We start from the raw sequence: 22,429 nt of genomic DNA on the forward strand, positions 1-22,429 counted from the left end.
GATAGATTTCTCAAGCAGGATTCAGTCCATGTATAGGACTAATAGGTGTTTCTGTAATGGATGTAAAAGGAACACCAGGATGTAAAGGAGTTAAAGGTGTTAGTAAGGGTATGGTTGAAACTTGTGACTCATTTCAAAGAACACAATCTATGCAGATTTTTCACAAAAAACACATTCAGCAACTTAAGAACAGAGACTCTTCCTTTCCGGGGCCTAGGATTACTCCTTATACTCAGAAGATATTCAGATATTTTTGAATGAATTAATTAATTAATAAACAAAAATCTGACTTTGCTAAGCATTTCTGAATGTAAGTATTAGGTTTACTTTTGGGATGAATATGTTAATTATTTTAGAGAATTAGAATTCTGTATCAAGAGCCACATTCCTATAATTTACTTACACTAAAATGACTAGACCAATGCCACATTCAGTCTGGAACACAAAAGTTTATTAGAATAAAAATACACATACAGTATCAACACTAAAATTATTTCACATCGCATATAGGTTTTACCTCCATTAGTTTTTTTTAATGCTTATAAAGTCTATGCTCTAAATAATTTGCACATTTGTAAACAAATCTTAGATTACCAAAGATGCAGTATATCTATCAGATATTGAATATCAAAACTTAAGGATGGGAACTGATAGCGAAATCCAATTACACTCAACATTCCTGTAAATTTTTGGAAAGAAAGGAAAAGATTAAAATAATTCACTTGAAATGAGGTAAGATGTATATGAAAAGGTTTTTAGTAGCATATATCACAATGTTGAGATGAGAATATTAAAAACATTCATGGAAAATTCACTTTGATGTTTTGCATAGTCTAGGTTACTTTTTAAAAAACAAAAAATTAAAAATTACCCAAATTCCTTATTAGAAAAAGAGGCAATTACCTGGTTCTACTTAGGATCCGTGTATGTTCTAAGTCTTTCTCTCCTTTATAAAAAAAGAGATTATCTGATTCTATTTAGGATCTGTGTACATTCTAAGTCTTTCTCTCATTTAGAGAAAAACATTCTCAAGTCTATAGAAAAGGAAAAAAAATTAAGATTAGGACCAACATTTCAAGCTGCCTTTTGGAAAGAAAATTAAAAACAGAGGTAGATGGTTAATTATTAGTGGCCAAGTTACTCAGGTGACTAACTTTTGTCTTGGTACACATTCGCCAAAATTTTATACTTGAAGCCAAATAGTAAATAACTTTAGGAGTAGAGAGTAATACCTAGCAGAAGTTATTTTCTTTATGTCAAAGAAAAGTAATAGAAGCAAACCAGGCTTACGACCCCTGTTAAGGAGATGATTGTTTAAAGCACTACAGTTCATGCACTTTTCAAAGCAGGATAATGAACCTTGCCCCTAAGCTTCTTAGGTGTATCTGAGGCCAGCCACAAGCTCCATCAGGCCTGTTCAGTCCAAGTAGGACTGTAGGGTGCCTCGGCGCCGGACATCGCAGGTCCAGCAGTGGAAGCCTCCTCCCAGGGAATTGGCATTACGAATGTTAACTTTAATGGTAGTGATACCTGCATTGAAAGAGAGATGAAGTCAGTTAGATGGACTAACACGAAGATTCTCCTAGAGAAAGTAGGCCTACAGATTTGGAGGAATCTTGTGGTTCTAATCCTTAAGGATACCCAATCCAGAATAGTCTTTTCTCTTCCAATTTTATTTTCACCAACTATATTTCATCTGCTAATATAAAATATTCTCCAAAAAGTCAACAGAGAACTCTGAAGTTTTGTTCCATTGACTATTCACAAGTCAATAGACTGAGCAGATCAAATGTTCAAAATGGTCAAGTACTAAAATCTCAAGGCCTTTTAGAATTACACATTAACTACTTTGTCAGACTGTTTCTAATTTTACCATGTTAATTTAATAGGCAAAGCAAAATTTAGCTGACCTGAAAAGTTGACTCTACATATTCACATATAAGGAGAGTTAACTGATACAGATTAACTTCACCAGGCCACCATAAGGAAACAATGGAACACAGCTGGTGTTTTAATATCTGGGTTTGTATGGTTATACAGGTACCGAAGCAAATCCAGCAATCAGTTTAATCTGGTACCATCTGTAATAACAAGGCTATAATGTGCGTGGTCTATTTAACCAATGGTATTTAGGAAGAATCTGTTGTGTTAGACATAGTGGGGTTTTAAAAAGAAAATCTATTCTTCTTCCTCAAGAAGCTAATTATTTTGAGAGGAGGATAGGCTACAAAGTCACTAAGGGTCCATTGGTATAGCCAGGGAGAGGAAGGTGGCATGAGCCATTCAGAAAGACTTTCTTAGTCGGGCATGGTGGCTCACACCCATAATCCCAATGCTATGGGAGGCAGGGGTGGGTGGATCACTTGAGGTCGGAGTTTGAGACCAGCCTGGCCGAGTCACTCTCTACTAAAAATACAAAATTAGCCAGGCATGGTGGTGCATGCCTGTAATCCCAGCTACTCAGGAGACTGAGGCAGGAGAATCGCTTGAACCCGGGAAGTGTAGGTTGCAGTGAGTCGAGGTTGTGCCACTGCACTACAGCCTGGGTGACACAGCTCTGTCTCAAAACACACACACACACACATATACACACACACACACATCTTTATAACAGCTCATATGAAAATCCTTTCCTTCAACATTTTTCTCAATAATACTAGAATCATTGGTCAAATTTTGAATATCAGGATAAGTAAACTCCTACTTAAGTAAAACCCAGTCCTGCTCTTCAGTTCAAAACTGAATGATTTACTGACACACTTTCTTGCGTTTCACTACTTTGTTAACTATGCTTATTACACATAAAAGTCACTTCTGCATCTGTACGCTTATGAGTCCTTTAAAATATATGATGACAGGACACTTTTAAAGGACCCACAATGATTTCTTATTTGAAGAAGGGCTGGCCAAGCTATCTGCTCACCTGCAAAGGGGTGGTTTTCCACACATGGGCACCAGGAGGCTGGCTAAGTCACATAAGATTTATAAACTTATTGCTAAGGGGGTGTCTCAGGAGTTCAGGATGCATCTCCAACTTTTGAGGGCTACGTGTGTTGAAAATAAAAATACTGACTTTCTGTGAAATAATAACTTGGTGCCTCTAAAAGGAATCAAAATTGAATTAGATAAACCATTTATCAAACCTAGCATGTCATTTCTTTAGTTCTTCTCCTTTAACATTTTCATGTATGACAACATGTTTCATTTGTTGTACATACCCAGCTTTTCAAACATCTTTTGAGTTGGAACTTCATTGGCATCCACCATAACACGTTTTTCATCTAGCATTAAGACATTCATGGAAAGCCATTTGGATGACATCCAGAGTGGATGATCTAAAAACAGCAACAACTGTTAAACCATGTCTGCTATGATTTTGGTTTAAAGCAAAGATTTACAAGTGAAGAATATTAAAGTGATAGCTCAATTCTTTCAGTAGTTCACTTTCCATGTGAACGCTTATTTTAATCTTAAAACAATTTATCTATAAATGCTATGAATCAATCTGTACTCATTATACATTTGCATTTCCCCCTGTTTTCTTTTAAAAGTCATATCTTGGCTGGGCATGGTATAATCCTAGCACTTTGGGAGGCTGAGGCAGGAGGATTCTTTGAGCCCAAGAGTTTAAGACTATTGCCCAGAGATAGTGTCTCACTGGGGAACACAGCAAGACACTATCTCTACAAACAAACAAAAAACTTGCTGGGCATAGTGGCCTGCACTTATAGTCCCAGCTACTTAGAAAGCTGAAGTGGAAAGATCACTTGAGCCCAGGAGTCTGAGGCTGCAGTGAGCTATGAATGCACAACTGCACGTAAGCCTGGGCGACAGAGCAAGACACAGTCTCAAAAAAAAAAAAGTCATATCTTGCTTTATGTGATGTTGTCTTATTCTGTCTTCTCGTCATTTCATTTTCTATGGAAGAAAAAGTTACAAACACAAGTCTCAGCCTTTTGCTGATGCTCAGAGTCCCAAGCACCACTTTATACCTTACTGAGGAAACACATTCTCTAAGCTGCTAACATTTGGGCTGCTCTCTATAGGCAAAAGATCCTTGGTCACTAAAGTCATTATTTTAGTCTATCAGTGTATGAAAGTAAACATACCGTCTGGGATAATTGGTGTTGGAGGAGTAATGATAGTCCATCCTGCTTTCTTGAAAAGATCAATCTGTAAGACCGAAAAAACCCCCCAAAACTGTTAAATTAACATATACTATTATTATTCTTAGTCTCTAATAACCCTTATCAGTAATAATTCTTTTTGAGAAGCTGTCTTCTCAGCTTCCAAAATAAAGAAATTAAAATTTCTAAACATTTGGGTGATTTTGTCTGAATCCTAATTAAAAATGTACATAAAATCCCCAGATTAAAGTTAAAAAGTAACAGAAATATTGAAGCTTTTAAAGACAGTCTTATACTTTTCTCTGGTTTCAGAGTCTTAAAAAACCAAAGATACTTTCCTTAGAAATTCTCATTTTAAAAATTGAAAAATTTCCTATTTAGTTACAAGAAAACAAAAATGTGACTACGTCAAACCCACAGTCCTTCTACTTCTTGTCCATCATTTTGTATCTAGGACCATGGTATAAAGACGGATGTTAGCTATGCATTCTCAAAGAATATTGTCCTTAGTGACCTTTTGCAACTCAGCCATCCCTGTGTTCACATACCCACTAACTATGTGAATAAATGATAATAAAATGAAATGAGTAAGTAGTCATGGTCATTGGGTCTAAAAATAAAAAACAGAAATGAACAGTGACACACCATAACAGTGGTTTTTAAAAGTTGTACTGCAACCTTGCAAATAACAGAAAATCACTCATCACCTAACTAGAAGTAGGGGGCTGTGGACAGAAAGTAGGAGGCTGCAGGTGAAAGGGATAGACCAGCTGCAGTTCAATGGCTCTGCTTCTCCCTACAAAGCAGCGTTGGCCAAAGGGAGCCTAACCCACTGTAGAGGGAAGACAACCACTGTCCAGTGGCATTGCCCTGCCCATGCAAGGATCATCTTGTCTAAAATTCGCTGCTGTGGAACCACTGTTGCAAGTTACGAGATAATGCCACCCTGTTTGATAAAAATACACACATATGCACAAATCTGAGACTTTGACAACAGCAAGCGGCCAAAGTCTGATGATCCCATACTAATTATTGTGTCAACTACGTATATTTCTGCATGGTGGACATCTTGTAATAAACCATAAGGAATCCAATGTTTGATCATAATAATGTTGAGTACTGCTAAATCTGTCATTCAGAACCATTAGGAACCATGGAAGTGCTTAAAAGAAAAGTGTCAATTATTTTAGTTACTAGATTCTGTTGCTTTTCCAGAGTCCCGAGAAATCTCTTACCTGGTGACATGGTCGGTCAGGGTTGGAAAGCACAGTACCAGGTCCAATGATGTTGAAAGTAGCATCAATATGCATGGGATTGGGATCTTTAAAGGAGATGATATGTACTCTGTAATCTGGAGCAAGATGCCTACGCATCCATTCAATGCCTAGGTAGTTTGTAACCTGAAAACAAAAGAAAGACATACAATCAATAAATATTTGGGTCTATGTCTAGAAAACTAAAAATATTCAAGGTGAAAAAAATTTAGGATGAAAATATTTTAATTTGGAAGTAAAGAATACAATAATATAGTGTGAAATTTCAGAGGCAGCCTGCGTTTACCTGGCTTCTCTGTGCAAAAATATCTTTTCCAGCTCGAATGAAGTCAGCAGCATCAAAGCATGGCTCAAACTCAGTTGTCACAAATTTTCCCTGAGCAGCCAATTTGTGTCTGTCTTCTACAGAGTGGATGGGATAATCCTAATTGGAACAAGAATGAACACAAACAATGCATTGGATCATGAGAAAATTATTTATAAGGCATACAGTACTAAGAAAATTAGTTTAACATCATTTTCCAAAATATTACTACTCAGTTCTAGACTAAAACATGCCTGGGAAAGAAGCGGGTCCATGATAAATAAACCAAAACAACAATAAAACAACAAACTAGCATTACAGTAATTTCCTGATACAATAGTCCTCCTTTACCCATGATTTCACTTTCCATGGTTTCAGTTACCTGCAGTCAACTGTTGTCCCAAAACATTATTTTAAGAGAAACAGAGAGACCACATTCACCTAACTTTTAGTAAAGTATATTTATATAATTGTTCCATTTTCTTATTCATTATTGTTGTTAGTCTTACTGTGCCTACTTTGTAAATTCAACTTCATAAGTATGTATATATGTATAGGAAAAAACAAAATATATAGAGTTCAGTATCAGCATCCACTGAGAGTCTGGAACGTATCCCCTAAGGATGAGGGGGCACGATGTACTTAGAAAAAAATGGTACATGCCAGGTGAGATGGCTCATGCCTGTAATCCCAGCACTTTGGGAGGCCAAAATGGGCAGATCACCTGAGGTCAGGAGTTCGAGACCAGCCTGGCCAACATGGTGAAATCCCGTTTCTACTAAAAATACAAAAATTAGTCAGGCATAGTGGCATGTACCTGTCATCACAGCTACCCAGGAGGCTGAGGCAGGAGAACTGCTGGAACCTGGGAGGTAGAGGCTGCAGTGAGCTGAGGTCATGCCACTGCACTCCAGTCTGGGCAACAGAGCAAGGCTCTGTCTCAAAAAAAAAAAAAAAAAAAAAAAGTGATACAGAGGCAGTAACTGATTCTGAGAATATTCCATGACCCGTACGGAAAGTAAACAGGATGAAGTCATTCTATTCTTTTAGAAAAGAAATTTGGTCCCGAGCCTAACTCATACCGTAAAATGAGATGCCATGTTTCCCCTGCCAAATTTGATTGGGAGTGGCCAAACTAATTCATTATTTCTGTCTTTAAACCCAGAAGCTATTTTGATTTTCAGGTTTTTTTTCTATAAAAGATCAAATGGTAACTGATTCAATAAGGGACATACATTTCATTTTACTGTGAATTTGGACTGTAGACCAGGTTCTTTTTCTAGAAGAAGAAAAGTGAACTTCAGTCTAGTGACTTTTCTGGTTCCACTAATGAATAGTGGTACACCTGTAGACAAGTTTTTCCCCCTCTAATGGAATGATACTACAGTATCATTAGGGTTGTTGTGACAAACAAACAGGATTGAGGATGTAAATAAACGGTTTAACCCAGGACCCAGAAGAAGGTAAGCACCAAAAAGTGTTAGCGATTATTATTACTATCATAGGATCATTTACTCTTATCATATTCATCATAAAATAATCACTTTTTAAAAATAAGATGATGTTTTCTCTTTCTAAAATGCATAATATGTAAAAGGTATCAGAGAATCTCTATCTTACTCTTTGTGGATCAGTTAGAAAAGTTAGTAATAAGCTAGCCTATTATTAGGGACTCACCCGGTCATAAAGCTCATCAGCCATTGTGGGCTTAGGAGCTGTTGTCCACTTGGCGCCACGGTGGAAGTAGTCTTTGATAATTGACCTGTACGCTCGGTACTCAAAGAAGCGTGAACGCCATGCCATGGGAGCCTCGATAATCTCATTGCCCACAACTATCAGGATGTCTCGAGGCATTGCACTGTATAAACCTGTCAGACCAAAAAATTCCATGACAATTTCAGCAGTGTTAATTTCCAAGACAAAAAAGGTCTATATAGGGCCAGGCACAGTGGCTCATGCCTGTAATCCCAGCACTTTGGGAGACCAAGACAGGCGGATCACTTGATCCTGACCGGGCTGGTCAGGAGTTCAAGAGCAGCCTGGCCAACATGGTCAAGCCCCGTCTCTACTAAAAGAATACAAAAAAAATTAGCCAGGCATGGTGGCATGTGCCTGTAATCCTAGCTACTCGGGAGACTGAGGCAAGAGAACCACTTGAACCAGGAGGCCAAGGCTGCAGTGAGCAGAGACTGTACCACCGCACTCCAGCCTGGGCAACAGAGTGAGACTCTGTCTCAAAAAAAAAAAAAAAGTCTATATAATATGACCTCTTTTTTTGGTTAAAAAAACTAGTAAAAATACATGTGTATATGTATATATAAAAATGGCAAAAAATTTGAATAATACATACTAGATTGTTCACATGAATTCTATGTGGTGGTAAGAAAGCCAAGAAAAAAAAGAAAAGAAAAAAAGTGAAGGAATAAAGTCCTTGTACAAAGAGATGTTGAACCACCAAGCTTTCACCATTTGTAAGCTCCTTTCTTGCTATACAGAAACAGAGCTCTTAAAGGACCATCAGCATCACAAGATAAAAACTGAGCCAAGGATCAATCTAAAACTAGAAATTAGAACAGTGACCTAAGGCACAAGAACAGTCATGCAGCAATGTCAGTTAAAAATAAAATGGAAATGTTTCTATTCCCCTTTTAATTTCTGTTCTTGAGGAAAATTAAATGAATCCACTGTTCTTATGTAAGGAAATGACTATAAAGTTTAGGAAAATTTGTTATTTCACGGAGATTCCACTAGATGGAATGGAGTTTAGAATGTATACATCTTAATCATATCAACATGGACCAAACCATTCCTAAATAAATCTTTAAAGTTTTCAAGAACTAGCAAAGCAAAGGACTCTCCAAGAAATTTTTTGGAGCTTTCCCCCTACACATTAAGAAAGACACTGAAAATTCAGACACTGGCAGTTTAGTTATCTGACATCACTTACCCGTAGACTCAAAATCAGGAGTTTTATACTTCAATGACCAGTCAATGGGGTCAGGCCTCCTCACTGTCACTCCTTCCATTTTTAAAATATTGCACATTTCTTCAATTTCAGTAACAGCCTTTTTCAAATGATCTTTGGGAAAATAATGCCCTCCATGCTTCTGGTAAAATGGCCAGTACTTTTCATATGTGTTGGCCTGGAAGTAGAAGCAAATAAACGCAATACTTACAGGAGAAAAATACAGCTCATGATAGGTTCATAGGCAGTAAACAGCTCTTTGTATAAGGTATTGGAATTGAGACTCCAACCACGCCACGTTCAGTGCTGATTCCTAGCATTGAGCACATATGCTCTCTGGGTAGACACTCAGTATCTGTTGAATGAAGAACTCTAAAACATCTTGATGTTTTGAGGTCTTTTGCTCCTTCTGCCTGAGATCTCATGCCCAACCACTAACAGCATGTTTACCTTCAGACAGGCTTGGAATCCTCTTGGCCAGTTTTTTTTTTTGCCACACTTTGCAGACAAAACAGGACATAGCACTTCTATCAGAGAGCCTCAATAAAACGGAACAAGAGAACACACAAACTAGCATAAGAGAATAAAAGCACTTATACTAAGCCAAAACCATGGGTTATCCATGCATCTCAGAATTCTGTCTGGAAAACAGCACCTCAAGATATTCTGTGAAGGGAAAAAAGATATTTAGACCCTGTTAAGATCAGGAATATACTTTCAAATATGCTTTATTTCTCTTTAAACCCCATCATTGGTCAGGCATGGTGGCTCAGCCTGTAATCCCAGCAATTTGGGAGGCTGAGGCGGGCAGATAGCTTGAGGTCAGGAGTTCGAGACCAGCCTGGCCAACATGGCAAAATCCCATTTCTACTAAAAATTCAAAAATTAGCCAGGCCTGGTGGCATGTGCCTATAGTCACAGCTATTTCAGAGGCCAAGGCAGGAGAACTGCTTGAACACAGGAGGCAGAGGTTGCAGTGAGCTGAGATCGTGCCACAGCACTCCAGCCTGGGCAACAGAGCGAGGCTCTGTCTCAAAAAAAGAAAGGAAAAGAAAGAAAAGAAAAGAAAAGAAAAGAAGGAAGGAAGGAAGGAAAGAAAAGGAAGGAAGGAAGGAAGGAAGGAAGGAAGGAAGGAAGGAAGGAAGGAAGGAGAAAGAAAAGAAAAGAAAAGAGAAAAGAAGAAAGACAACAAAAAAACCATTATTGATTTTCCCATTCAACAGAATTAACACTTGCCAAAATTGTGTAACAGTGCAAATATGCCTTTGGTAATTCCCTGTCAAAATGCCTCACACCAACCACACCTCTCCTTTTTCTAATCCATTCAGCTCTTACATCTTTTCGAGTCTTTTTGTCATAGAAGAAAGTGATATGATAAGCAAATTCACAAATTTTTAATAACTGAAAAAAAAATTTAGAAAGTTTCCAGGGCTATATGTATTTTAGAAGACTACCAAAGAGAAAACATTTGAATGCTTTAAAATGGCTCAATCAGTTTGCTAAAAATTATTGTTGAATAGGGTAGGTGCAACAGCTCTAAAATATTGTTTTGTTTTGTTTTGTTTGAGATGGAGTCTCACTTTGTTGCCCAGGCAGGAGTGCAGTGGTACTGCACCCTCAGCTCACTGCACCCTCCGCCTCCCACCAGGTTCAAATGTTTCTCCTGCCTCAGCTTCCTGAGTAGCTGGGATTACAGGCGCACGCCACCACACCCGGCTAATTTTTTGTATTTTTAGTAGAGACAGGGTTTCACCATGTTGGCCAGGCTGGTCTTGAACTCCTGACCTCGTGATCCACCTGCCTCGGCCTCCCAAAGCACTGGGATTACAGGCATGAGCCACTGTGCCCGACCAAAATACTGGTTTTCAAAAATGTAAAAATCTAGACATATTCTGCATTCAGATTGTTTTCCAAATGTCTAAGTTCTCAATTTGCATAATACACTGGGAAATGTACATGATGCATCTTCCCATTTTTCAAGCTACATGAAGCAGAACTCCAATCAGAGAATCCAGACTCTAAGAAAAAGCTTTGAACCTTCATCAAAAGATTAGCAAAGCAATGTACATTGATATATTTTAAATTTAAAAATGTTTTAAATGTTTTAATTTAAATTTTTGTTTAAAAATGTTTAAAGCAGGTATTTTTTAAATGTTTATTTATATAATTGATGAACTGACCAACTATTAGTCCTGACCATGTCAGATATGAGGGTCTCCACCATCAATCAGATAATTTCGGATATCAGTAAGTACTAGAAAGAAGGCGTAAAACTTGGTAATGGGCTCAAGTGTGTCAGAGTGTGTCTACTTTAGTTGGATATTCTCATTTGGTTTCCCAGCAATCCTATCAAAGAAACACGGCAAGCTCTCCTATGCTTATTTCACATGTAAGGAAACAGGCTCTGGCTGGTCACATGCTTGCTAACTATCTGGACAAGCAGGACTAGAACTCAAGTTCTCTGACTGTTACTTGAAGAGTGTCCCTAATACATCATGGGACTTGCATGTTATACTGGTTTGAACACTTCTAACTAGATGTGCAAAAACTTTTAAGACTGGAATTGCTTAACAAGTTCAAACTGTCCCAATGGCTTTTACTCATCAAGACTGACCAAATGTCTAGATGTTTAGCTCTTTAATGTCAAAGACAGTATCTTTTCTAGATTTTGTGTCTCTACTTCCATTTTTATCTCAGTCTGATAAATATCAAATATATGAAAGTGGACTCATCTCTTGTTAGTTCAATATCCAAGTTCACATCAGTTACACTGGAACCCAGCTTGGTGAATAAGGAATAAGCCAAGAAACGGGTCTTCAGAAAAACTGAATGATGCCAGTGAAACTCTTAAATAGAGGCTGGTAAACAAAGGTCCATAGGCAAATTTGGCCTGCTGCTTGTTTTTGTAAATAAAGTTTTATGGGAATGCAGGCACATTCATTTGTTTACATATTGTCTATGACTGCTTTTGCACTACAATGGCACAGCTGAGAGCTGAGTAGTTCAACAGAGACCGATGGTCTGCAAAGCCTAAATTACTTATTATCTGGTAGAAAGATGAAGTTTACTGACGCCTGGGGTCTGAATCATTAATTAGCTCTTTTACTAAGGCCTATAGGCAAACAGCAGGCTGAATTTCTGGCCTATGAAAAATGTTATCAGCATTAAACATTTTACAAGACCAAGCTACCCTTTCAAAAAACAAAATAAAAGCACTCCACTGTTTTCTACTCCTAGGAATTTCTGCAACAGCAACCAGAAAGAGGATAATAATGACTCTTTATATTCCTCTCAGATACACGCTGGTACTACTCATCCATTCACCACTTCCTCCTTCTCATGCCAGGCACATCTCCTACAATCCACTAGGGACAAGAAGCCTTTGAAAATTTAACACTGGGTTACAGGAGATGCAGAGTTATGCAGTCTCACCAGACTCATTCCAAAGTATCCTCCGTGACTATTTGTGCAGAGTGAAACTTGCTTTGATAAATTAAACTTTCCTGGGAGAAAAAGGTTATTTGAACAAATGTGAATTTTTCTTGTAGAGTTTATAATCTGGCAAAGGTTGGGCAAAGTACAAATGATCAGGGCACAATACATTTTACAAGAGATAGCTAGAAATTGTTTACACTTCCTTTATAACCCTGCTAAATGAGCTAGCAATCATTTACCAAGTTGTATGCAAGATAATGAACACTATATTAGATGCTTAGCATATGATGTTTATAATAATCTGTTGCAAAGGTATGTCTGCATTCCTTGAACCTTTATACTCTTTCAAAGCCTAAAACCCTTTGCAACGGTTTGCCAAGTGAATTTTTAAATACTGTCTTTGGAAGGCTAAGAAATGACAAGAAATGTATTTATCCAGCTGTAAGCTTATATTACACTAATCTTGATTAATCTTGTATTTTATAAAAGGTCCTTTATCAAGGGCTTTACTTTTAAAAAGACAAAAGCAAAGCAAAAAACATATTTGAGGCTGGGCACGGTGGCTCACCCCTGTAATCCCAGCACTTTGGGAGGCCAAGGCGGGCAGATCACGAGGTCAGGAGATAGAGACCATCCTGGCTAACATGGTGAAACCCTGTCTCTACTAAACATACAAAAAAAAAATTAGCCAGGTCTGGTGGTGGGCACCTGTAGTCCCAGCTACTCAGGAGGCTAAGGCAGGAGAATGGTGTGAACCTGGGAGGTGGAGCTTGCAGTGAGCCAAGATTGCGCCACTGCACTCCAGTCTGGGCGACAGAGCAAGACTCTGTCTCAAAAAAAAAAAAAAAAAAAAAAAATTGATAGCAAATATTTACTATATTTTGCAGAACAAAAAGTCACAGAGCTTTAAAAAATTATGCTTCCTAACAATTATGTTCCACATTCCTTTCCTTAAAATTTCTCTAGTACTTGTATCTTCCAACATCTTCTGCTCTGATTGCCTATAGACAGTTTATTACATTATTTTTTCTTTTATTATTCCTAAACTGATTAATATATGTCATTCTTCTTTACTACAAGGCACGGCCTTGCCTGCTAGGATCCATGCATATCTTGGATTTACTTTCTTGTCCCTCAAAACCAGGCTTAGCACATGGCATGAAACAGAAATAACCGTTATTTCCTGTCTAGAATCAAAGAGAGAAAGAGAAAGAGAAAGAGAAGAATAAACAAACAAAAAGAACCAGATAAATGAATGAAATCAACACTGCTAATGTTACTGGTATCTACAACTATTATACCCCCAAAGTACCTTTGGAATGTAATTGGCAAACTGGATCCATACAACTATAATAAGTTGTTGTTTTATTCTTTAAAATACTTAATATGTAACCTTTTACCTTTAGATTAATCCTTAATCCTGTTAGGTAGATAGCAAACCTCTTAGTATCTTCATTTTACAGTGGCCCAGAAAGCTGTGGAATCTTGTACAAGGTCAAATAACTGATTAACCGAGACTAGCTATCAAGCTTTTATCAAATACCTAATTAATCCCAGACTCCTGACTTCAGCATGGTACATTTTCCACAAGCCCATGAAATGACAAAGTCTAAAGTCATAAATCAAGTGACAAAGAACTCAAAATTATGTCTGAGAATTCTGATTCTGTAAAATCACATGATATGAAAGTCTATCATTGTAAAGACAAGTAGAAGCATAAATTATTGCTTGGATTTAAATTTTAATTCCACCCAATTAAAATGGTTAGTGGATGGGACTTTTCAAGAAAAGACTTAAGAAGACTATGCCTTGTAAAAACATGTGGATGGTGTATAAATTAATCTTCTCACCAAATTCCAAATATCAGAACGAAAGACAGTTTCAGAACAATTAGAAGTTATTACTTTTTCTATTTCCCTGTCTTCCTGGTCTAACTCAGGAGTCATTTTCTTCAAGAGGACTTCTTAACTGGCCAGAACTTGGTCATTTCTCTTTCCTTAGCTTTCCTGGCACTTCAAGTGCCTTGTCAGTCGATTGGAATAAGATACTTGGTCTTCGTTTCTATGTGGACATCATATTTCTTCAACTAGAAAGGAAGATCTTTTACATTAATACCTCTAGAGCCCTGGTACATCGTAGGCAATATTTCTGAAGACCACGAAAATGCTGTTACAGAACTTCTTTCCTCAGTCCACTTTACAAATAAAAGTGTAAATATTCAGGAAAAATTTAAGGACATTATAGATAGATTTGTAACCCATTATTAATAGGAGTCTAGGCTGTGTCTACAATGTGGATGGTGGTCCCTTAGATATGGGACCCTTAGGCAGTACAGAACCTGAACACCGGCCCACAGAGGCCCTGGACATAAGAATATTACAGATGAAAACCACTAGGAGTTTTTGTTTGTTTGTTTGTTTTTGAGACGGAGTCTCGTTCTGTTGCCCAGGCTGGAGTGCAGTGGTGCAATCTCGGCTCACTGCCTCCTGGGTTCACGCCATTCTCCTGACTCAGCCTCCCGAGTAGCTGGGACTACAGGCGCCCGCCACCATGCCCAGCTAATTTTTGTATTTTTAGTGGAGACGGGCTTTCACCATGTTAGCCAGGATGTTCTCGATCTCCTGACCTTGTGATCCTCCCACCTCAGCCTCCCAAAGTGTTGGGATTACAGGCGTGAGCCACAGTGCCTGGCCACCACTAGGAGTTTTTAAAAAGGGAGATATTACTTGTTGCCAGGGAAATTCTGGAACACTTTGTGAAAGGTGTCATTGAAGCTAGGTGGTAGTAGGTTTAAACTACAGACTAAAGGGCACAGGAAGATGGGTGGAAGAGACTTAGGTAGGGGCAAAGATGCAGGGCTTGTGAAGAAACAGTGAGTAGTCTAGTTTAGCTGCCTTATATGGTTGTCTTATAAAGTCTGCTGAAAACCAGGGTGGGATATTAGAGGAGAGAGGGACTTGACCAGAAATGAACACTGCTAATCTGCTGTACTAACAGATGAGTCAGTAACTGGAATGGGGAATCCTGGAAATGCAGACAAGAGCCAGATTGTGAAGGATGTTGAATACTATGAGGACTTGATCCTGAGCAATTCGGGGGTGGGGGTGCGGAGGGGGTTGGCTGGCAAAGTAGAGGAGGAAAAGCAGCAGGAGGAGTAACATGATCACATCTGAGTTTTAAAAAATCACTTGGATTGCAGCCGCAAGGCGGTTTGGTAAGAAGAGGGAGTAGCAGTGACCAGCTAGGAGTTAACTGCAATAGTCCAGGCAGCAGATGAGCGCCCAACCCTTAGGGAGAGGCAAAGCAGAGGGATGAGGCAAGATTCATTTTGACAAAAGCCTTGTTAAACCTTGGAGAATGGATGTGGAGGATGTGACATAAGGAGAAATCAAAGATGATTCTTTTGTGTTTTAGCTTGATTAAATAGGAATGCCAATAATTAAAAGGAAGGAGTGAGGAGGGGTCCACTTTAGCAGGATGGCTGGCAACTGAACTCCAGATGTGCCAAGTTTGAAGTCATGTGGCAATATCCCATAAGGAGTTTAACTTGTTGATCTGGAAGAAGTTCAATACAGAGATACGGACCAGAGAGGAGGTGGGAGGGGCAGCTGTGAGAATGGCTAAGAAAAGGGGGCTGAAAGTAATATTCTGTTCAACCTTGGCATTACAGGCTGTGACAGAAGAAGATCTGAGGAAAAGAGAAAGAACTATTATTCCCAGAAAAGCTCTCTTAGATTCCAAGGGGAAGAGTTTCAGGAAGGAAGCAATTATCATTGGTATAAACAGTGTCAAATACCACAGAGGTGTCAGGTAAGATAACTTAGAGTTAGTCACTGCATTGAGAGGTCTGAGAGTAAACTGAAGGGAAAGCAGTCAGAGGGTAGCAGCAGCAGGTGAGGAGGGAATGCACTTTCAGACATGTGAACAGCCTTTACCTTCACCTCGATGGTGAACGGCGGAACACAGGCGTTTTCTGCTCTGCCCACTATCACTTCCTCTAAGGGGTCCCATTCGTTGTAAGAAGAGACAGGGCAGTCCTTGGGCAGAGGTTCAGTGGCCTTGTCGTCAGCTGCAAAGGAGTTCCGGGAGGAAGCCGTAGCTGCCTGGGTGCTCTGGAAAGTTCGCTGCACCCATCCCGTCAAGGTTCGTCCAAGCTTCCAAGAACAAAGAAAACATTATTGTATTGCATTGCTCTATCAGTACTTGCAGAGAGGAGGAAGTGGAGATGGGGTAAAATTCCAGCATAACATTGCCACTTAAACCCCTTTAGAAGAGTGTAAACGAAGATGTTAACAGTGTGTAGGTGGGTAGTGGGATTATAGATAATTTTTTAACCCTCTTGTTTATCTACAAATTGTCTTATCTATTAATTGCTGTAACTCTCTAAAACTCCTTAGAAGACGGTGTCCCCAGCGACCATACACCCCCATCTTTATCTCAGAATGCAATTCCTGCACTCAAGCTTTAAGCAACTCTTTTGCAGATGGGTCAGTCCTCCTCTCAGAAAACCACAGACAGCTGCTCTAAAACTTCCCGCCAGTCCCAGCTGAGGATGGAACCTCCTTTTCCCTCAAGTATCAAAGGTTACCAATATTAGGCTTTTTATTTTATTTTATTTTATTTTTACAAATGAAAAGGTGGGAACATTTGTAAAGGACCGTATCTTTCAGAATAGCCAGCTTCAAATCAAATTTTTTTCATCTTTGACATACACTTCGCATTCTTTGGCACTTCAATTCTAAGAGTGAGCAACTGCCATCTGCTCCATTTTACAGATGGTCCACTGTACCCTAGCCAAGATCAGGATTAGCCCAGGCGTAAATTCAAACAACTGAAAAGGAGATCTGAAAACTTCAAAAGCCTTTAAAAAATGCGTGGCCTATAAAATCTAGAGCAGGGAGGGTCCCTCAACCCCTGAGTAAACCTCAACCCCCCAAATCTCTATCCTGCTCTGTTAAAAGCCTTAGGAAGTTGGCAGGAAGGGAACTCGGGTGGAGGCAGAAGCAAGACGGAGAGTGGCAGCTGTTCAGGAACCAGTTGCTGTGGGGAAGCCAGAATGTCGAGCGATTCCAGTCCTAGGAGCAAGGGAGGGTCTGCCGCCAGGGTAGCCGAAGGCGGGGAGCGCAGAAACTCTGCTTACAGGCTGCACTCGCCAGACTCCTCTCCAGACGTGGGACCGCATGTTATACTTGGAGTGAATCTGGTCGCTCGCTCCCCGTCCCTGATTCCCACTTTGCTTGTCTCTTCTCCCCATCCATCCACCCCACACGCATTTTCCAGAAATATGCCCACTTAGGCTACTGAACCCCAGTAACGCCACCCTTTTACTAAGAGGAGCCACCGTCATCCCAGCCCCTTGCTCCGAGCGGGAAGCTTGGTGCAGCGCACCAAGGTCCGGTAGAGGAGGGCGGCGCCCCCTGCGCCGTGGGCCAGCAGGCCGCAGACGCGCAGACAGCAAGTGGACCCCAAGGGGTGGAGCCGCAACGCAAGTTCCCCCGGACCCGGGGACGCCGCCCAGCTCCTGGAGCCTGCAAAGGCTCTTGAAGCTGAGCTTCCCAGGGATACCAGAGGGGACACTCTCGTGCAATTCTGGCTGGGGAAAGCGAGGGAAGGCGGCGGCTCTGTGGAAGGAGCGAGCGAGTGCTCCACGCCACCCTCAAGACCGAGTGAGTCACGCGGCCGCCAGACGAGGCCGGTGGCGCACGCACCCGAGACCCGATGTAGTGCACCGCTTCGGCGCCGCGGCTCCCGCCGCGCAGACACCGCACCCGCAGCATCGCCCCGGCCCGGCTGGTCCACGCACGGAATGTTCCTGGCCCTGGGCCGCGTCGGTCCAAGCCTCCCCGAAAGCGCGCCCGGAGCGTGATGGGCGGGTGCGCTGGGCCCGCGGCCTTTTGTAGCCGCGCTCCGCCCCGGCCGCCCCCCGCGGCCCCATTGGCTGCCGGGAACAGGTGGTGGGGCCGGCAGAGCGCCCCGAATTAGGAACTGTTGGGAGGCGCCGTGGCCGCTGGCTCGAGCCTCCGACGCTTGCCCTTTTTTAGCCAGCGGGGCCACTGACGGTTTCTGTTGCACGCCCGGACCTGGACCCCGACCCGAGCGCCACAAGAAGGCCCGCTGGAGTCTCGCGAACTGGGCAGGACGCGACTTCCGACGAAGTGACAATGGTCTATGCATATATTAAGTGAATATTTGAGAATTTAAATATTCAAAGCGTGAGTACAGTGTTACGCTTAAATTCACATATGCGCACGGACCCAGTCACCTCATTTTTCGGTAAACGAAACCACCTAAAAATTAGGTGGTTTCTTAGTGCAACATCGGGTTTGAAACTGCAGAAAACTAAGTCTGGAAGTTGGGCCATTTGCTCCCCGGGGAGGTAGTGCTTTCCTTCCACTACCCCGTCGGGTGTTATTTGGAACACCTGGCATTTCACATGATTTTTGGCCATGTGCCCCTGGCATGAGAAACTCCGACATGAAAATCGACAAGTGTGGGTCAGAAATAAGGGAGGACGGCAGTTTCGTTCCTTCCATTTCATGTTTTAAATTTTTTGTTTCAACTTGATTAGGATTGTTTTTTTAGAAAAGTATTGTCCCTCACTGTGCAGTCTTAATTGCTGTGGATTTGTGCAAAGCTAGAGAACTCAGGTTAACATTTATGCTCCTAGTAGGAGAGGAAGCAAGAGATTTGAGTATTTCATTTTTGTACTTATAGAGTTGTAACTATTCATTTTTGATGAGCTATCTTTTTAATTTTGGTATCTCAAGCTTGTTTTCCAGAGTTCATGGATGGAAAGCAACAGACAAGCAGATAGCATGGTAGAAAAAGCCTCCGAGAGGGAATTAGGATAACTGAGTTCCAGTCTTGACTCAGTTATAGACTACTGTGTGTCTTCTTGAATTGCAGTCTTCTTATCTGCAAAGTGAGAATAGAATTTACTGTCCCTAGCACATGGGGGGTTGCTGAGGGGCCAAAATGAGAGACTATACATGCAGAACTTGATGCGTGGCATTAGAGCCGTATGAGGCCGGGTGCAGAGGCTCACGCTTGTAATCCCAGCAATTTGGGAGGCCGAGGTGGGCGGAACGCCTGAGGTCAGGAGTTTGAGACTATCCTGGCCAACATGATGAAACCCTGTCTCTACTAAAAATAAAAAAACTAGGCCGGGCGTGGTGGCTCATGTTTGTAATCCCAGCACTTTGAGAGGCCGAGGTGGGCAGATCACGAGGTCAGCAGATCGAGACCATCCTGGCTAACAGGGTGAAACCCTGTCTCTACTAAAAATACAAAAAAAAATTAGCCGGGCATAGTGGCAGGCGCCTGTAGTCCCAGCTACTTGGGAGGCTGAGTCAGGAGAATGGCGTGAACCCGGGAGGCGGAGCTTGCAGTGAGCCGAGATCGCCCCACTGCACTCCAACCGCCAGAGCTAGACTCCGTCTCAAAAAAAAAAAAAAAAAAACATTAGCCGAGCATGGTGGTGGGTGCCTGTAATTCCAAGTGCTGAGCTGAGGTGGAGCCACTACACTCCAGCCTGGGCGACAGAGCAAGACTCCATCTGGGGGGGGGAAAAAAAAAAAAGCTATATGAGGTAATGTGTTACTACTCTAGCAATAAGGAGGCCCCCAAATGCCATAATATGGTGAAACGAGTAAGTCTAAGTTCATAACTTAATTCTGCCACTAATTTGCTGTGTGACCTGGAACCAGATCCCTTTATCTTTCCAATCAAGGCTTCATACTTCTAGTGAGGTTTTGAGAAATCTCTAACATTTCTCAAAATTTTAAAAGTACTTTCTCCCAACAATAAAATGCAGCCACCTCTGAGGTCTGATTCTCTTAGTGTACTGAGGGCAGCCAGATATGTGCTTCTCCTCAAAAGAATTGAAGAGTACAGTAAGTACACATAACAAGGCCTTGAGATTACTATACCATTTCTGCTTGAGATTGGAGGACATCCTCTTGCCACCCATTAAAAGCACTATTTTAATTTTGCAGATGTAAGAATTGGGGGTGGCTGGTAATAATGAAGTTACGATGTTGTTAAGTTTTACATAATGAAAAACTCATAGCCAAAGAGTATACCCTTATCTCCTGGGATCCAGCAGAAAGTGTGTGGATAGCGCCACCCAAACCAGTCCTGCTGTTATAAAAGCAAATCAAAGCACTCACTCCTCCTTTTTGCCATGCCTCTCATTTATTTTCATTCTTTGTCCTTTTTCCCCTTTTATACCACACTTTTTTTCATTTACTACAATTATATTTTTTCATTCTCTTTTATGTTCTGTTTTTGAAAAAAATTCTGTAACAATTTCTAGAATGACCTTATCAATTTAAAGTACAAGCTTTCCATACTAGTTTGTCTAATACTGGGCCAACTCTGCAAAGTATCTATATAGTGATAGTTGGTAACTGTGGTCTTTAGTTGCTGTCTTATTCAGAAGAAATGGAATAGACTGTGAAGTCCTGTCTTGGCTTCCCCTATTGGCAGTAGATACCATCAATAACTTTGATTGAACCAATAATTTTAGGATCTTGCTAGTCTCATACCTAGTCATTATGCATATTCAAGTCTAATAGTAGTGCATCTTTGTAGCTTAACTTAAAGGCATAATGTAGGATAGTGTGTGTATAAAGGGGTCTAAAAGGACAAGGAATAGAAAACACACCAGAAGCATGGCAAAAATTCAGCTTTTCAATTCTCCCTCATCACCGTTGCTTTGGGGATATGCCCAACTCTCGCTAGTTCCAACCAAAAAAGCACAGAGTTTTTGAAATGTGTCTTGAGATTAAAATAAAACAAAAAAAGCGAGTAAAGTCATTGGATTAACAAAATAAACAACAAAAGAGCCTGTTATAAGAATTCACCATTTCTTTATCATGGTTGATTTCAGAATCTGTACATAGGGTGTAAACAAGTACAGAGGAAGGTGCTCCTAGAACTTAAGAATACAGATACTCTGTGAAATTGGTAAGCACACACATATACACACAGATACACTCGATGAGATTAGCTATCTACAGAAGTCACCTATTCTAAAAGACATTTGTACCTATAGTTTAGGGGAAGGATATCTCTCAAAGTAAATTAGAAACAATAATGTATTACTCAAGTTCAAACAAGGTGACTAAAGTATATATTCTCATGACGGAATGTAAATAAAGCTGCAATTTTTTTAGAAAATATTATTTGGGCTGCATCAATAAAATATATTTGGAAGGATACACAGATACTGATAACCTAAGTTGTCCCTGGGGAGGGGACCTGAATGGCTGGGAAACAGGAATGAGAGAGATTTTCCACTGTAAGCCTTGTTGTACCTTTGAATTTTGAACATGTGAGTAAACTACCTAATAAACAAAAAACATATTTAAAAGACTGCATCTGCAGAGGTGTGATGATCAACATAGAGTTTTAAAATAGGAAGCCTGAGTGGCCAACCTATCAGAGTCTGTTCATCCAGCTCTACCTAAGGATGGAATCAGAATATTCTGGCCTCTGGAAAGGTTAAACCTATTGAGGACAAGAATACTTCTGTGGGTTTTATGAAATCTCCCTCAAAACTATTCACCTGCTCTAACTTGTGAGCTCACTAAGCTCATCCCTGGGAACCTTGGCATGGGGGAGTTACCCTGCAGGCTGAGCACAAGTAAGTGATCTGATAGCTGGAAAGATGAAGATCTCATTGTAAAATATTAAATCAGTATTCTGCCGGGCGCGGTGGTTCATGCCTGTAATCTCAGCACTCTGGGCAGCTGAGGTGGGTGGATCACCTGAGGTCAGAAGTTTGAGACTAGCCTGGCAAACATGGTGAAACCCCGTCTCTACTAAAAATACAAAAATTAGCCAGGTGTGTTGTTGCACACCTGTAATCCCAGTTACTTGGGAAGCTGAGGCAGGAGAATTGCTTGAACCCATCTGAGACCAGCCTGGCAAATATGGCAAAACCCTGTCTCTACTAAAAATACAAAAATTAGCCAGGTGTGTTGGTGCACACCTGTAATCCCAGCTACTCGGGAAGCTGAGGCAGGAGAATTGCTTGAACCCAGGAGGTGGAGGTTGCAGTGAGCTGAGATCATACCACTGCACTCCAGCCTAGGCAACAGGAGAGAAACTCTGTCTCAAAAATATTAGTAATAATAATAATAATAAATATTCTAGCTTATCCCTCAGAGTCTAGTGAGTTCTAGCTCAGTTCTTGCTTCCTAATTATGTTTCCCTTCTTAATGTTCTCTTTTTTCCGCCTACCTAGTTGATTCTGGGTAAACTGATGGAATTTACTTTCTAAATCTGAAATGCTGTGGGACTGGCCTGATCCCACAATAGC

At 40.7% G+C, this 22,429-nt stretch overlaps 1 protein-coding gene across 1 annotated transcript; it reads right to left on the reverse strand.

The window, feature by feature from the left end:
• Positions 1–434: 434 nt before the first annotated feature.
• GATM (glycine amidinotransferase) lies at positions 435–17,988 on the reverse strand. Its single transcript, XM_008016757.3, has 9 exons — positions 17,814–17,988; positions 16,041–16,259; positions 8,653–8,848; positions 7,383–7,573; positions 5,688–5,825; positions 5,363–5,527; positions 4,110–4,173; positions 3,219–3,335; positions 435–1,530 (listed from the first exon to the last, which is right to left on the reverse strand). The coding sequence occupies exons 1-9, from the start codon at positions 17,880–17,882 to the stop codon at positions 1,418–1,420; spliced, it is 1,272 nt and encodes a 423-aa protein (XP_008014948.3). The 5' UTR covers positions 17,883–17,988; the 3' UTR covers positions 435–1,417.
• Positions 17,989–22,429: the final 4,441 nt, after the last annotated feature.

This window comes from Chlorocebus sabaeus, chromosome 26 (assembly GCF_047675955.1).
Source record: "Chlorocebus sabaeus isolate Y175 chromosome 26, mChlSab1.0.hap1, whole genome shotgun sequence".
Lineage (NCBI taxonomy): Eukaryota > Metazoa > Chordata > Mammalia > Primates > Cercopithecidae > Chlorocebus > Chlorocebus sabaeus.